Consider the following 17,752-nt stretch of genomic DNA (forward strand, 5'->3'; position numbering starts at 1 on the left):
TTCATACCATAACGACGTACATCAGTACGTTTTTATGATGAATTTTATGTGTATATCGTCATCTCGAATAAATCTTAATTATCTTCACATTACTTATTACTTTTAAATTTCATAACCCATTATACCCAAAACATACTCATATATACTTATGGTGAGTTAATAAAAATTAATGGTATCATTATCATTTATTTTTTTACGAATGATTTAATTACAAGTTAGGATGTCTTTTTGTGCACAATTTAGCGAAGTTATTAATATTTTTATATAACGATACAGTAGTTCAATTATGCAGATGAGTTCAAGCTAGGCCAAAAGTATATATGTACCATCAAATTCCAACTGTCATGAGTCAGTTGAGATATAAATATGTGTAAACCCCTTGGAAAGGTCACGGGATCGATAGTCCATTGTTTCTTTGAGCCCCACAAAGCCACCCATCTATCCTACATAATGAGACAACTCTCTTATATTTCCTTTTGATTTCTTCCTATATTTCAACAAATCATGGGACCATTCTAATTCTCTATCACATTATAATAATGATTTTCAAATACTCTCAAATTAAATACGAATTACCCAATCGAAACCACACAAACATCATCCCCGACAATGTTTCCGGACATTAGTCAAAAAGTATATTTGACGTTGATTTTTAATCAAAGAAAACAAGATTATTTGGTGTGACAACTTGAATATGAAATAAAGCTCTAAATGTTGAGTAACTAGACTCCATCTTTACTAGGGGACCAAGTTTCTCCTTGGGTGCTTTATCTCCAACGCTCCAAGGTTAATGGATTTCAAACTATGAAGTACGGGTTGTCAATATCACGACTTACTAAATAGAGCATTATCGCAACAACGGGGACCAATCTTTTTAGATTCGAATCAACACACTTTTATAGGTTGTGTGTTGCAACATGGATCCTATATATTTAGCCATACGAAAGGTGATTGTCAAGTCCATTTCACTTTCTCACACAATCGGATGGAAATCTAGAGATGGATCTCTCGGTGACAACCTTAGCCGAGCCATCTCTATCCTATGTATGGTGTATCTAGCATAACTTAAGCTAATACACTAGAGATTAGTGGATGTGAAAGGGCACATTGGATACATTATGTACCAAAAGACCATTGGCATTAACAATTAACTTGATAAAAAATGTTGTGTATCATGAAAGGGTGGCCCGAAACTCCATATGCAAGTTTTTGTAGGTATGCAGCTACAAAGCGCGATCTATCTTGTTTGGTATCAAAAGATCTCATTTATGTACTCCAATTAAGAAAGCTCAACTCTTATTCGGCACATTTTATTATTTTTATTATTACTTTAAAAACAAATTCTATTCATATTAATGTTTTGTGTATTTTTATATGGGCCGTTAGGCATCCCGAGTCGGCTCCTATACCGCTAGCTATGCCTTGCGTGGTCCCCCAGCACAGTGGAGGTTCCGTAGCGCGTCATGAGCACTGGGCTAAGGGGCGGTTGAGCAACTCAAGCGAACCGCCCTACCTTACTACAACATAAGGACAGAAGGGAGAAGGTTGTGAAGGTGACCTCGTTATCCACACCTTCGGTCAGATGAATGGAGGACCGACCGACCCGGGTTTTCACAAGCGTTGGCGGTTTCTGGAATGCCTGTCAAGGGCGCTAGCGCATACCCCGGGGTGATCATCACCATCTGCACCTCAAATCTCGACACAGTGGAACGTGTAACCCACTTGCTGTTCCATTCAACTACATTGTTCCTGTAATCCATAGCCTAACAGAGCGCAGTAGCGAGGGACAACCCACCCATACAGCCAGCGGGAAGGATGGCACTACTGGCAAAGACTGTCTGGCGAAAACGCCGTAGGCGCGAAGCGTGGTATGCCTGTGCCGGAGGAGCATAGGGAGGAAAGGCACTTTAGCTTTACCTTAGACTTTATTGGAACAAAGCAAAGAAGGAGGCGAAATGGATAAAAGAAAGGTATAAGGGCGGTCTTACTTGGCGCAAAGGCTGTTGGTTCGGGGGTAGAGTACAGTATTAAAGGTCCTCGGACTTCCATGCGGTTTTTCATTTGGGCAGTTGTTCCCCGTTGGATCTCGCCAATACAACCCCCTATAGTTTTCGTTACTATTTGTATTTGTTTTTTAAATGTTCCCAGGTATTATTTGGGTAATCTGCTCCCATGCTGCAAACAGTCAAATCTGAACTTTACCTTGTCGTTCTTCTTTCTTTCCCCGTGAGCAGGAAGCACACCAGCAGCGTGCGTTGTGTGATTCTACTGTGTTTTTTTGTGCACTTGACTGGGTGTACAGTTCACCGGAAGAGAACTTAGATTCGCCCGGGCAGTAGGCGGGCGACGTGCTTAACTTGTGTGACAACACTACAGAGCGAGTGCCTCTTCTGGGCGGACAACTATGTGACAACACTACAGAGAAAGCGACGCTTTCGTGTAACATGTTATGGTCTCAACGCCCATATGAGGTAGTGATGAGTTTCACGCGCTTTAAGCCTGCACGCGGTTAGGAAGATTGGTCGCAATCTGAGCGGTACCACCCACCCTACCCTACCACCTAGGCGGTCAACTTGGGTTAAAAATCCTAACATATTAATTTTTTAATATTTTGAATAAATGACTGACCTATATTTTTTATGTATTAAAATTGGTGTGTAAGATATTTTTTATAACAACCTCATATTGACTTTCTTAATTTTATATTTGTACGAGAACAAGAAGCTAGATAATTAACAGGTGATTTGGGCTTGAAAAACTAAAAAGCATAGCCCATAAAATCTTTTTGGATGGTTAGGCCGAAATACCGAATACACAGCCCATATATGTGTATAGGCTTTTGGATCGAAAGATTGATTCATGTTAATAATAACGTTTTTTTTAGCGCATACATTCTTCGAAGAACTTCCTATATTGATTGTGGACTCCCTTAGTCCAGTTAGCCCTTTACTCAGGTCTGGATGACCGAAACAAAATAACAAATCTCTCTTTTTTTCTTTTTTTTTTGGATTTTGGACTAGTCAGTTATATTTTCTAATCATGTATCTTCCCTTCCCTGCTTTTTCTTGAAATATTTTAAATAAATTGTTCTTCAACGTTATGAACTATTTTAAATAACTCAATTTGGTATACCTATAATAATAAGGGAAAAATAAGAATGCAGCTAGAAGCAGACTCCTTCTAAATATTCCTCTCACAATCTCCTTTTTTTCCACGTGTGTGAATATAAATCTTTACCCACCCCTCAAAATCTTGGTAGCAATATGCAGCCCCTAATAATAATAGTACCACTCTTATTAATTTAAATCATTTTATGAGTGAGTTTTATCTAAGTTAAATGGTATTTTGTTGCCAATGGCTAGCTCAGGTGGTCAGAGGCACTTTCGGTTTTACTGAAGTTCTTGAGTTCGATCCTTATGGATGACAGGTCTTGAGGTGTTTTTCCTCTGAATACTTGTAACGACTCATGGTCAACATCTTATTGTCTAGTACTCTAGGGTCACTTGGGATCAGTAGAATTCTAAAACTACGTAACCAACTGCTTTAACGTGCAAGGCTTCACATTAGACAGTTAGGTTTTCCTGATGTCAAACATTTAGTCGGTATAAGACATCGAAAAAGCTCATCATATAATGGTGAAGCGTTGCACATACTGTAGACAACAAAATGTTGATCAAGAGCCGTTACAAGTATTTAGAGAGCAAAACTTCAAAGTTTTGTCATTCCTAAGAATCGAACTCAAAACCTATATTGCTTTTTATTTGAAACATTATATGACAACGTATTTGTAAACTTTTTTTTTTAGTCTAACTAAACAAATACTACAAAATAACACCTCAAATTAGTTATTAAATACTCATATCCAAATTTACCTCACAAACTTTTTAGAGAGACAAAATCTATCATTTTTCTAGTTGGACCACTATATCAATTATTCATTGACTGTATATTATACGGTGTAAAAGTTTGTCGAACAATATATGTGATTATGTGTGGTGAAATATGTGGTTCTTTTATTATATGTTTGTTTATTTAACATTGATAACGCCATCTTGCTAAAAACAAGAAAAGAATTCCAAATTCAAGGCTCCTTGGCATAAAAGAAGCCACGAAATACCTAATCATAGAGAAAAGTCAAACTATCTCCTTATTAGACTCTTGTGGTTGTGGAAATGTCAAATATTAAAACGAATAGATATCAAATTATAAGCAATTATTAAGATAATCTTAATCTTTAGATTAAATTTAAGGAAAAAATTAAAATTTAAATATGATTTTTTAATCTTGACTATTGATTTTAATTCAATAGTCAAAATTCATCGACTTTATTTATAAAGTTAATTTCAACTTTTAATTAAAAAATTTTAAAAAATAATAATTTATCTTATTAAAAAAGACATGACACTCACTTCATAAATTGAATTCATGATAATCATAAGTACCAACTTGACTGACTGAAAAATACCTCCATATCAATGGTAATTGGTGTATCTAAACACACCTCTATCTCGATGATGAGTTCTTTGTAATACGTTCACTAGAGCTCGACTGTTGTCAATTTCAGTGAATAGTATACCAGGTTACTAGTTAGATTACTTATATAATAATGTAAGTAATTAAAGTAAAGACAATGCAATAAACAAATACTTCAAGTATATTGGTGAGACATTATGTCATTTTCAAGGATATTTTATTTATTAATATTAAGTAAATACAAGGTTGTTGTACAACCATGATTATACAAGTTAATATAAACATCATAACAACTTATGAAATACAAATGATTTAATGGTTGAAAGTTCTCTTATACAGTCAAAACATTTAAAGTTTTGAAATGTTCATTTTTACGATTGAGAGAATATTGTACTAGTTTATCAAGAAAACCTCTCAAGGTTGCAAAGATTTATTATTGGTGGTGCAAATACTTTTATTTATAAACAAAGAAAAGAATCGGGAGATACTTTTGCCGTACAAATATGATTGTAAATGTTTAATAAATTGAATTTAATTATCTAACAAGCTTGTTTACCCTAAGATATAAAGTCACATTGAATGTAACATGTCTCACATTGAATGTGACATGTATTACTTTAATCAACCACATTTACATACTTTTGTACTTACATACAGATAAAAGGTATTGTCCAAGTAAAAAGAATGTAAAGGTAAAAAGTCTTCCTCTTAATCACTGTAAGGTTTTGTAAGTACTTTAAACTTATGAGAAGCTCCCCTCTTGATTTGGGTAAAATATCACTAGACTCTGATTTTAGGGATGTTTTTTTTCTTCTAGTCTTGGTAAGACTTTCAATTTCAACTGAAATGTCTTCAGTTTTATTGACATATCTCAACTGGAGAGTCTTCGTCTTCGATTTCAACTGAAATATCTTCAGTTTTATTGGCATATCTCAACCGGAGAGAAGCTCCAAATTTTGTAATGTTTCTTATGTTTTTATTAGATTTTTAAAAATATATATATAATTTACCATAAATAATACGAGTAACACATAATAAGCTTTTATTTAAAAGATTCAAAATAAGCAAATAATATACTTCTTAATTAAATGTCATTGTATATCTCAAATGATAACTACTAAATACTAAATACTTAATTACTAACTCTTAACTCATAAATCTTCATATATAATGAGAATCCATTTGTAAAGAAATTACAACAGTAGTATCCAATATGAAGAGGAATCATCCAAAAAACAACAAAACTTAGTAGAAATTATGAAACATATCAGTATATTACTGGGATTCAAGACCAAGAAAATGGTGGTCAACAACACAAGTTCTTATCTTCTTTTTCTTAGAATACACACATGAATGAATGTAAAAAAAAGCTAACATATGATCTCTTGCCATGAACCTTAAGAAAATTTAGCATAACCCAACAGATATAAAAAGGAGTAAAATCAACAAGATAAAATAAGGTGTCAAATTCTTAAAAAATGACCAAAAACATATATTATACTTTTTATATATATAAAAGTTTTCTTCCTCTTGATCTTCTTCTTCTTCTTTTTTCTTCTCCTTTTTTTTTTTTGTGACTATTAGTCAACGGAAATAATTCATGCCTGGCTCCATTACTATATGCCTAAAACATTCAAACTCAAACAACAAACCTACTACATTGCAGAGCTCTCCTTTATCTTCTTCTGGTTCTTCATTCTCATCTATGAAAACATATAATTGACTTTTAACCATGGTTGTACCTCTTGGGTTTTGTGAGCCAAAAGGGTAACTTTGACATTGCAAAAACCTTCAAGAAATGGCATTTGTTTGTCAGAAAAAGAGTATGCAAAAGGACTTTTTAGCAATAGTTAGAAAGAGAGAAAGTCAGAAGGAAGAAAAAAGAAAAACAAGACTATCATTCAAGGGATTTGTAGAAAAGAAAGAATGGTGTGGTGTTATTGAGATTTCAAAAAGGGTGAGAAGGCATTTTCAAAGTTTGTATTTGTTCCTTATTCTGGTAAGACTCTACAATTTGTCTCTGCTCTCTGTGTCTCTCTTTCCCTTGTCCCTATACCAATATCCCATTGCTTTAACTCACAATTATTTATTTATTATGTCCTTCTAGCTTAAAGTCTTGTAATTGATTTAACAACTCATGTAACACATGGTTTTAAAAAATAAAAATGATAAAGGCCATTTAAGGCCTGTTCAACAGTGAACATTTCTCAATTTCTTCCTGGTTGTCACGTCAGCGCCATGTCACATATTTTTTATTTTTTTTAATCTGATGACACACTCTTATCAACAATAATTCTTCTTCACTTCTTCCTTACTTTTTCTTCAATATTTTATAATGAAACCATTTCATATACTGATATACATATCTTTGCAGAAAACATATTTAATATTAAAAATTACCCCACCGTCTCGTCTTCTCTTTTTCCTCACGATGACAATTTTCAAGGATTAGCCCTCAAGACGAATTGGTGCCAATGGGTTCTTCATGGTGACAAGCTCAAGACGAATTGGTGACATACCGTTGGGAGCGGTCTAAGTGATGTGAATCGGAAAATTGTAGTGAGAGTGCCCTATATGTATAACTTTTTTTATTTTATTTTTTTTATTATTATTTTTTGCTTGTTAAATACCATTTAAAGAATTACACTTAAGATGTACATATAAAATAGCTATAAATTTTTTTTAAACGACATTTGAAATTTTATTAAAAATGTTAGTAAGAAGTTAGTAAATACAAGACATGATCCCACTGACAAAAGAAAATAAAGAACATAATAAACTTTAACAATATAAAATAGTTGTATACTTATCATTTAGGATAAACTTTTGATATAAAAAATACATTTTCTTTCATACATATTAAAAACTACAAATTTAAAAAGACTGTACTTAGCATTTTCATAATTCCTTTTAAATTAAATTAGATTATTTTCCCGCATAGTAATTTATTAAGTTTTTATAATAATATAATTAATATTTATAGATTAAACATTTTGAAATATGATTATATTATTATTCGAGAAATGTTTTGTATCGAGAATGGTATTAAGATATGTATGTTATATTTTTGTATAATGATTGTGTAAAGTTAAATATAAATACTAACGGCTAAAACTGATGATACTATTATTTCAATTTGGTTTTATTGTATATAACTTGTATATTGTTTGTTAAGCCTTTGCATAATGACGATATAAATTAAATTTCTTTATTTAGTATAATAATAAAAGTTTTATAAAAAATAATATCTCCATTATAATACAAAAAAAAAACTGATCAGATTTCTAAGTTTAAATTACAATACATATAAGGATGAGTTATTCAAGAGACATTATTTCAAAAGGACGCAAGAAAAATGTGAGACACACGGTTTCTCTTTTCTTTCTTTCCTTTTTGGTATGATTTTTTTATTTTTTGAAATTATACATTTTTTTTTATTAAAAACCCATTAAAATTAAAACAATTTTTAAAACTGTTTTCTCTATTGGCTACTTACTGAAAATGGACCGATATAATACGGATATGGTACGGGTGTAGCCGTTAGCCGAACAGGCGTAGGCCGTTGAAGGAAATATATAAAAAGGTTGAAAGCTGAACGTATTTGAAAATGGTTTGCATTTGATAAACGGCGATCCAAAGGTGCTAGAGATTGGATACGGTACTTCCTTCATTATGGTGGTGGTGAGGGTGGCGGGGAAGAAGGCCGATAGTGGTAGTGGTGGGAGAGGAGGTAGAATGATGGTGCTGGTGGTGTGGGCGAGAGAAGTACAAGATGAGGAAGAAGAAGGTGACTCATAATTATTTGCGCGTCCCTTATAAAATAAAAGTATTCAAATTATCTTCTTTTTGTTACTTGTAATATATGTATATATTTGTGTTATTATTGGAGTGCCTAACAAACCAAAAAAATATATGTAATAATTTATATAGCATCTATCATTTTCAATACCATATAACATTGAAATATAACAAAAATAGTTATAATTTTTCTTTACGTCAAAACAATGACATAATTTGACACATAACATAAAAGTCATTGCTTGAGATTTTTTAGGTTGAAATGTTTTAAAAGCTCGATAATTCCAGATAACAATTTAATTATTCAGGTATAGAGTATCATGAAAATAACCTTTAGTATTATTCATAATCTAAAAAAACAACAGTAAAACAATATAATTAAATGAGAAAGATAGGAAATAATGATAAATTTAGGTTACAATATACAAGACGATATGTAAAAATTATGTTTAAATTTTTTTTTATCATGCTTATGTTGAAAAAATAATTGTTAGTTAAAAATCTCTTTCAAATACTGACATGGTCACATTATAATAATTATCCTTTATAAATATTTATAATTACATTATAATTTATAGTTTGTTACATCTAATATTCGTGCAACTACATTCATATGCAAATGTGATCAAAATTTAATGTATTTCGGTGGTCATAGTAATATTTCTTGTCATTTTACTATTTAGTAATATTAATATAAAAAGTTAGTAATAATATTAGGGGTTTGCTAAATACAACCCTTAGGGCGGTGTTTAAGGTGCATAAATTGTTTGTATATTTACCATGAAAATCAGGGGACAGACTTTTAATATGGAAGATACAAGTTTTTTTATGCATTATTTAGCATTTCCCATAATATTAATATAATTAATTAATAAATTTAAAAATGGAAGTTGATGTCATCAAAACAATTCAAAGTTAACAATTAAAAGTGACTTTTCATTATTAGATTGTAGCTTTTTTTAAAAATCTATTTAAGGCCTTCTTTTATACTTATTGGAAGATTGGTTTTATCCAGTCAACTAAAGCTTAATTTTAAAAGCTCGAGATGTTCTCCAAAGATTATACATTGTTTTTATTTGAATCATGTATTTAAAAGGAATTTATTTCTTTTAATGGCAACAGAATTATATCATAATATAATAGCAAATCACCTAGCAAGGTACTAGAGACCAAAAAATTAAAATAGTATAAAATTAAAACAAATCAATCAAAACTAGATTGTCATCATAACTTAAAAGCATGTAATTTTTAGTTCTATACAGGCTAGTCTAGTTTTGAATACAAAAAGACATATTAAGAAAATGATTAATTTTTTTAAACATTAGCTTAAAAAATCCTATTAAAGTTATACGAATGTGACAAGTGGATTCCACTTAATCTCTTTCCTAATCTTATCAAGAAGATTAAATATTAGCTGACAAATTATTATGCTTATCTATATGTTATAAATCCTTACAATATACAAGCAAGTATTTGTTGAATTATTTGTAATTTCTTTTTCCTATTATTAGTTCACCTGGTTATCAAATTCTAATTCTTATTCAAAAAATTTGACCAACCTTCACTTCGAATTTACCGTACCTTAATTAGTTGATAGTTAATAGAGTACTTATTGATTTCTTGAAGCCAGGCCCATCATTAGGTCCAACTAAATATATAATATAGGATATGGACTCAATTAGAATTGGGCCCAGTTCTCGAAAGATTTATTGTGGTTATTATATTTTATACATAATAAAATAAAACGCTCTTTCTGAAAGAGCTTTTATTTTTTCTTTTATTACACTTTAACTAGATGGTACAGTTTGCGTGGGAGTTACTCAGGCATGTGACTTGTGAGTTGTGATGTTTTTTCATTAGAGTGGGAATAGTTTATGATCGGTGTGAAAATGTTAATTGAAATAATGGATACATCAATATAGGCCTTAAAAAACGAATGGTAGTGGTTGTAACAACAATATCTCCCCCCTAAAATTTGGGAAGCTCTCAAGTAGACATTAAGTCACGAGATAAAAATATCATATAACTTAACGTCTTAACCGCTTTCTTTGGTATTATTCACCATTTATGCCATTGTCATAGTAATATTAATTATTAATTAAATACACAAGCACATATAGCTTTTGAAGTAATTGCCATAGACTCATTCTATATAGCTGTAATTGCCATAGACTCATTTATGCCATAAGTTATCTAGTTCACAAGAACCTTGATACATCTTTTGTCCGTAATTGCCATAGACTCATTCTATATAGCTGTAATCGAGTTCAATAATCTAAAAACCTTTAGATAAAATATTAAGATCAAGTTTTGAATCACTTGCTAGTTTTTGTACTTATCCATGATAATCTTTAATTACTTTCGTTATGTCCACCTAAAGCAATCATCATTAGTCTATGCTATGTAATGTTAACTGTTGGATCTAACGAACTTCTTTGCGGCGAGGATTGACTGATCGAGGTTGATCTTCACTATGAAAATAGTCGACATGATGTAGCTTGTAAACCATGATTTGGATGAAGCTCAGAGGACTGGTGGAGTGGCGGGACTCACGTTTTAACGGAAGTCAGACTACAGAGATGAAAAAAGCTTATTTAACAACATGGACAAGTGGATTTAGACCACATAGATGAAAAAAAGCAGATTTTTTGTATACTTTTTGCATTTAACCAAAAATAGAAATACAGAAGATGCCATAAACTCTGCGAATGAAACAATTGAAAGCAGGGACATATAAAAACAAAAAATGGTACAATAAAGGAAATACTCGTACAATTATCGTTGACTAGTCAAAAGTTTCGGTTTCAGTTTCATGTACCAAGTGAGACTTTTATATTTTATTTTTATGTGAATTTACATCTTCAATTCATATATCGGATTGTACAATTGATGGGTATCGATCTTTTAATCTTTTTGATATAGTACACTACTTTTTAAAAAAATACAAAAATAAAAATGCTTTCATATATTTATCTAGCTTCTTCCTATGCAATGGCTGAATGGCATATATATATATATATATATATTTCATGTTTTGTGGGCGCACAATTCAATTATAAAGTAGTACTACTCGTATTATTTTGATTTCGGGACCTTTATAAGAAAAGCACATGCATCAGAGTTTTCCTTCAATTATGAGGCCTAACCTAAACTTCAGGTTATTGTTCATTGTCTAATAATTTGAATTGAAAGCAATCATAGTGATTTACTTTAGCTTTCTTTTCCTCCATTACGACAATCTGAAATAAGATAGCGTTTACTTCCTTTTTTCTTTCTATCTGTAGAACTTTTCTAGTTGATAACGATAACCACCAATCGACTTTAATTTCTTAGCTAAGCTATTTGGCTTTATAAACTTTCATCTTGTAGAAACTGTTTATCAACTTTATGACCATGTAGGCAATATATGTGTAAAATATATATTTTTTGAACGACATTCTAATTTAATAAATCTATCCACAGTCAAAAACCTTATTAATGATCCACCAACCTTATTGTCCTAAAACAGTCAAATGAACATATATTAGATATATATGTGTCCATGTAGGAGATAAAAGTATGGTTTCCATATTTATAGGCTACAAATTAAATCAAGTGTACATGTATACTTATTCTTAATTATGGAGGCCGGAGTCAATTCATTCATGAAAGCTAGCTATTAATTTTAGTGTGTATGGCCACTCTCCACCATGCATAAAAGAAACATTTAAGCAATTAAGTCTCACATGAATCATATTCTTTGTAAAGTAACTCTTAGTTGGAGACTCCACTACACGTGCGTGTATAGATATAATCCGATCAAATAATATATACATGATTCTTTGAAATTATTTGATTCCAAACTTGGGTATATTCGATATATTTAAGGATAGAATAAGGCCTAGCTAGCTTACTAATGAAATGTACCCTACAAATTTGATGGTGAACAAAAACCAAATTGAAAAACCAAAAACCAGAAGAAAAAAAAATCAAATCGAAAAACCAAAAACAAAAAAACTCAGCAAAAGTGGGCCATGGATTCTAGGCATGCAAGGAAAATAAAACCCTTCAGTTGCCACCCCGCACGATGTGGCGGGCGAACTTCAGGCGATAGGGGGCGTTTTGGGTATGGAGTCACCTCATGACTCATGTAAGCTATAATTCTCTTAGTGATATGAACCAGCTTTTTTACGTAATAAGACTTGCCGGTTCGAAATTAAAGAAACATTTAGCAGAACTCATCCACCTATGCCTCCTCTAATATACGGAGACTCGAAGTGATATATTGGTCTACCTATTTTGAGCTTTTGTTAACATTTTATTTGCCATAATTGGGCCAATAACATTAATAGAACAAGCAACAGGTTAAAAGAGTTCATTTTTTGGCCCAAACACACAAAGGTAAATAAAAACCGAACCAAAACCGAAACCAGTCTCAATTTAAATCGGAAAATAAAAAACCAAACCGTTGAAAAATCAAACCAATCTGTTTCAAAAAATGAAAAACCAAATTAATATTTCTGGGTTTCAATATTGGGTCAAAACCGACTTTAATCGACTCATGCTCAGTCCTACCGGAAACTAATGACTCTGAATTCGTACATATTGAAGGGTGCTTGAAAAGAATATTATCGGTAGTCTACTGAAAAAGTTATCTTAATACATCTACATGTACTATATATTGTAGCAAATATATTTTGCAGCACGTACGTCTTATTGGAGAGAACACTTAAGATAAAACAAATAATTTGTCTGGTTAAAAGTGGAAATTTGTGGCACACCATGTAGGGTGAATCAAGCTTAATGATTTTAGTCCATCAAATATATTACACTTTGGACGTTTGATACCAACAAGACAATAATCAAACACTAGATCAAAAAAGAAAGAGATAAGAAAAGGTAAAGGCTAAAGTGAGAAGTACTATATATACTTTTTAGCTTATTGATCACTCAAGAATTATGCTCCTTTTAGTGGATAGCTAAAAGACCCATCCATCAACGATTTTCTACTAAAATTTAATATCTCTTTAGTTTCTAGAATCAGAAACCCACTTAACATACTAATACATTTATCCCTAATTACAGCATATTTTGTAGTGATTAAGCACTACCATAACATATTGATTAAAGAAAAACGTATCTTATAAATCTAATCAGGGAGTTATATGATGACGCATATCATGATATATTGATATAAAAAACTTCAAAATATATATGATCCAGAAACAGTTAACACACCAAAATTAAGGAAATGAGACATATAATCCATCTATATACAAAATGTCCCTAGTAGGCTTTGGATGCAATAATTTCTCTTTATATATATGCTAATAATTCGTATCATCTTAAGTTTCTTTGGTGGTTTCTTTGGCCTTGTTAGTTGACTTACAAGTATCCGAACCACAAGGATCCGTGTGGATCAACATTTGAACCACCTCATTCATGGTAGGACGAAGTGTAGCCGTTCTGCACGTACAAAGAATGGCTACACGAAGAACTTTTATCATTTCGTCTTTAAAAACTCCTGACAATCTCCTGTCTAGAATCTCCATTGCTCCCTCCTTTGTCTCCACTTTGCTTGAGATCCAATATATGATGTTCTTGTTTTCTCCATATTCTGCTTCCACGGGCTTCTTCCCCGTTATCAGTTCCATCAACACGACCCCAAAACTATACACGTCACACTTGGTTGTGGCTTTTGATGTATACGCATACTCTATATCATAAACATTTATCAAGCATATGCCGGAAACCTTTGTTAAAACATAGGTAATAAAAATAACTAAGAAAGAACAATGATTTAAGATCTTAAAGAAGGGTTTTAAAAACTATATACATCTTCCAATTTGAATAGTCAATTTAATTACGAGTTATTAACTACTAATTGTCAAGCACCCAAGACAGACAAAAAAAAAAAATGAAATTAAAGCTTGTACTTTCTAGCAATTAACAATTCAAAGATTTGAATAAACTACCTGGTGCTAAGTAGCCGTATGTCCCAGCAACAACGGTGGTAGTGGAGTCCTTTCCTCGACCGTGTAGAACCTTAGCTAAGCCAAAATCAGCAACTTTCGGGTTGAAATTTATGTCTAGAAGAATGTTGGTGGACTTGACATCGCGGTGAATAATCGGTGGCAGCAAATCATGGTGAAGATAGGCCAGACCTTTAGCGATACCAAGTGCAATTTGGTGACGAGTTGGCCAATCCAAACAACATTTAACTTGATGCAGTGCATCCCAAAGACTTCCATTCGGCATGTATTGATAAACCAACAAGTTACAATTGCAGCTTGACATATAGCAATACAATTTGATTATATTCTTGTGCCTAATGTTACTTAAAGTCTCAATCTCACTTTTCAATTCCCTGTCCATCATTTGCTGATTATTTGAAGAACCATCTTTCCATTTCTGACTCCAAAAGCGCTTTACAGCAACAACTTCTCCATTGCTTAGATCAACTTTGTAAACTGTACCTGACCCGCCATGACCCACAACGTTCTTTTCTATCATGCCATCAATGATTTCATGTTGGTTGAAACTTGCATGATGAAAGCTTTTCACATTGTAAGAAAAATATGAACAAGCCCATGTCTCTTCATGTTTTGTTATATCTGTCTCTCTATTAAGACATCGTCGTAAAAAGATAATGACTCCAATTAACATGACCCCTACCGAAACTATAATCACCCAAAAACTGTTAAGTTTCTTTTGATTAGAAGTCTGTGAACATAAAGCGAAAGCTTGATCTACTTTGTAAGAGTACGCCGATATACATAGTTCTTTATTGCCTACAAAACTTTCTAGCTCTCCTCCCTTAATAAACTGCGTTGGTATGGGTCCCGAAAGTTGGTTGTATGAAAAGTTCATGGATCCTGGAAGCAAATCACACAAACTTTTGGGTATGCTACCGGTGAGTTGATTTCTTGACAGATCAAGAACATTCAAAGATTTTATCGACGAAAGTGAACTTGGGATTGAAGAAGTAAGCTTATTTCCTTGCAATATTAAAAGATTGAGTCTTTTTATGTTACCAATTTCTGTAGGTATTGGACCAAACAGTAAGTTGTTGCTCAAATCAATCTTTACAAGGTTGATTGCTTTAGAGATTTCAGAAGGCACAACACCCGCGATCATATTATTCTGTAGAAACAATTCTGACAAATTTCTAGCATTCCCTATCACTTTAGGTATCGAACCATTGAAAAAATTGTAACTCAAATCAATAATGGAAACCGAAGGGAGTCCTAGAATGCCGTCAGGTATTTTCCCTTCTAAACGGTTAGAACTAACTCTAAAACGTATAAGGGACGCACATTTACCATAACTTTCAGGTAAGAAACCCGAAAACATGTTTCCTAGAGCTAGAAAGTATAACAACTTACCTCCATTGCACACCTCCGACGGCAATTCTCCAGTTAAATTGTTTTCCGACAAATCAACAAGAGTGAGAGGTGACGATCTGCCTAGTTTTCTCGGAACTTCACCAGTCAAGTAGTTGCTGTAGAGGGACAACATGGTTAAAGTTGTCGAGTTTTCTAGAACCTGTGGGATTTCTCCAGTAAGACTGTTATTGTAAAGCTGCAGGACTTGAAGTTTTGGTAGACGACAGATGGATTCTGGCAAGGTTCCGGTTAACTTGTTGACCGACATGTCAAGATCAAAAAGCTCGGTAAGATTTCCTAGCTCATGAGGTATCTCACCAACTAATTGGTTATAGTAAAGCTCCAACTGCTGCAAGTTTCTTAGCAAACCAATCTCTCTTGGAACCGGACCAACTAGAAAATTACCACTCAATTCTAAATCAATAAGAGATGTCATATTTCCAATTGATTTAGGAATTGGCCCACTCAGCACACAAGTACTCAAGATCATTGACTTGAGGTTTACTAGCCTTGAAACATTCTCTGGAAGAGTCCACATGTTAAAACCCGCGTTTTCATTGAAGTTCACCACCTCAAGATTAATGAGGTTTATGAATGATATTGGAAACTTGCCTGTAAATAAATTGTTTGACATATCAAGCAACTTTAAAGATTTCATGGGGGATAAATCAGGCAATTTTCCAGTGAGATTGGTAAACGCTACGTTGAGTTCTTCTAATAACGAACAATTGGTGATACTTTGAGGGAAGTCTCCATGAAACTTGTTGTACCCAACACGAAGAATCCTCAAACGAGGCAATAAAGAACATACGTTTTCAGGGAAATGACCGGATAACCCCCACCCTGTAATATCGATCTTGATCACGTAACCTTTCTTATCACAGCTTACACCCGTGTAGTTGCAAGCTGGTCTGTCATCATCCCAGTCCATTAAAGACGTACCCACGGAAAGAGAATCTTTCATGCGGGTAAAGAAGTCGACCTGATTAGCTTCATAAGCAGTTGGCAATGGAAGTAAGATGACAAGATATACAATAATAAACTTATAAGCAAAACCCATAAGAGAAATGGAAGATATCAGAGATGTTTTGTTGGTAACTTGGTTAATTAAGTTTAGAAAAGAAAGATATGATGAGATATATAGATATATGAAACTAGTGTTAGAATAAATGCTTGCAAATTCGTACGTATTAATAGTAACTTAGCCTTTGCAATAATTCAAAAGGGATTGATGTGAAAGTTTAAGCAGGAATGTATACATATACAGAAGAAAAATATATACAAGTTATTTGTGTAAAGTGTCTTTACGTTTAATACCCTCCCATTATTTTTTTTGTAGAGAATAATATCCTAGTGTGACAATATATAGTCTTGCTTTATATATACTAATGCATCAGATGCATATGAATTAACATTAGCTCCCCTCATAGTGATGAAGCTTTTGTCTCATGGTAAGCATACATATAAGAATGATATGTTTAGATGTTTAGTTACAGAGATATCTAATATTGATACACCTAGCATTGTACTTCCAGGGTGCACATTAATTTAGTGTTTATATAGCATAAGCATATATATTCTTCTTTATGACTTTTATATGAAAGTTTTCTTTTATTCTTTTATGTACAAAATCTTCTTTGTGTTCATGTATTTCAATAAATTAAGGATAAAATCAGATATCGTCTTGTTTTTCCACCATTGGAATTTTGATTTACTCAAATCTCTCATTAGTTCTCGAATCTTGATGATGATTCACCAAAGGGGTTTGACCATTTCAGATTTATCTTCTTCTTTAAGTTATTGTTTAATTTTTTTTTTTTTTTTTTTTGTTTAATTGTAATATTTATTCAATATTCTCGAATCTCGATGATGATTCACCAAAGGGGTTTTACCATTTCAGATTTATCTTCTTCTTTAAATTAAATGATTATTAACATTTTAGTTTGGTTTTAAGTTAGAAAGAAAAAGTGGAAGGGAAAATGGTAATTAGATCATGTATTATCAAATGTGCTAAAGGTTTACAAGGTGTTGGTGTTTATGTTAGAATTGAATTCCCATTAAGAAATGTCGTTCGATGCATGTAGTTCAATGAGCATACGTTGATCTTTTAAGTCATC

The 17,752-nt window shown here is 32.4% G+C and overlaps 1 protein-coding gene across 1 annotated transcript; it reads right to left on the bottom strand.

Annotated features, from left to right (window-relative positions):
• Positions 1-13,418: 13,418 nt before the first annotated feature.
• On the bottom strand, positions 13,419-16,753 carry LOC122580600 (receptor protein-tyrosine kinase CEPR1-like). The gene is made up of 2 exons (XM_043752865.1): positions 14,226-16,753; positions 13,419-13,966 (listed from the first exon to the last, which is right to left on the bottom strand). Exons 1-2 carry the CDS (start codon positions 16,693-16,695, stop codon positions 13,596-13,598), a joined length of 2,841 nt encoding a protein of 946 aa, XP_043608800.1. The 5' UTR covers positions 16,696-16,753; the 3' UTR covers positions 13,419-13,595.
• Positions 16,754-17,752: the final 999 nt, after the last annotated feature.

Source organism: Erigeron canadensis, chromosome 8, assembly GCF_010389155.1.
Source record: "Erigeron canadensis isolate Cc75 chromosome 8, C_canadensis_v1, whole genome shotgun sequence".
Classification (NCBI taxonomy): Eukaryota; Viridiplantae; Streptophyta; class Magnoliopsida; order Asterales; family Asteraceae; genus Erigeron; species Erigeron canadensis.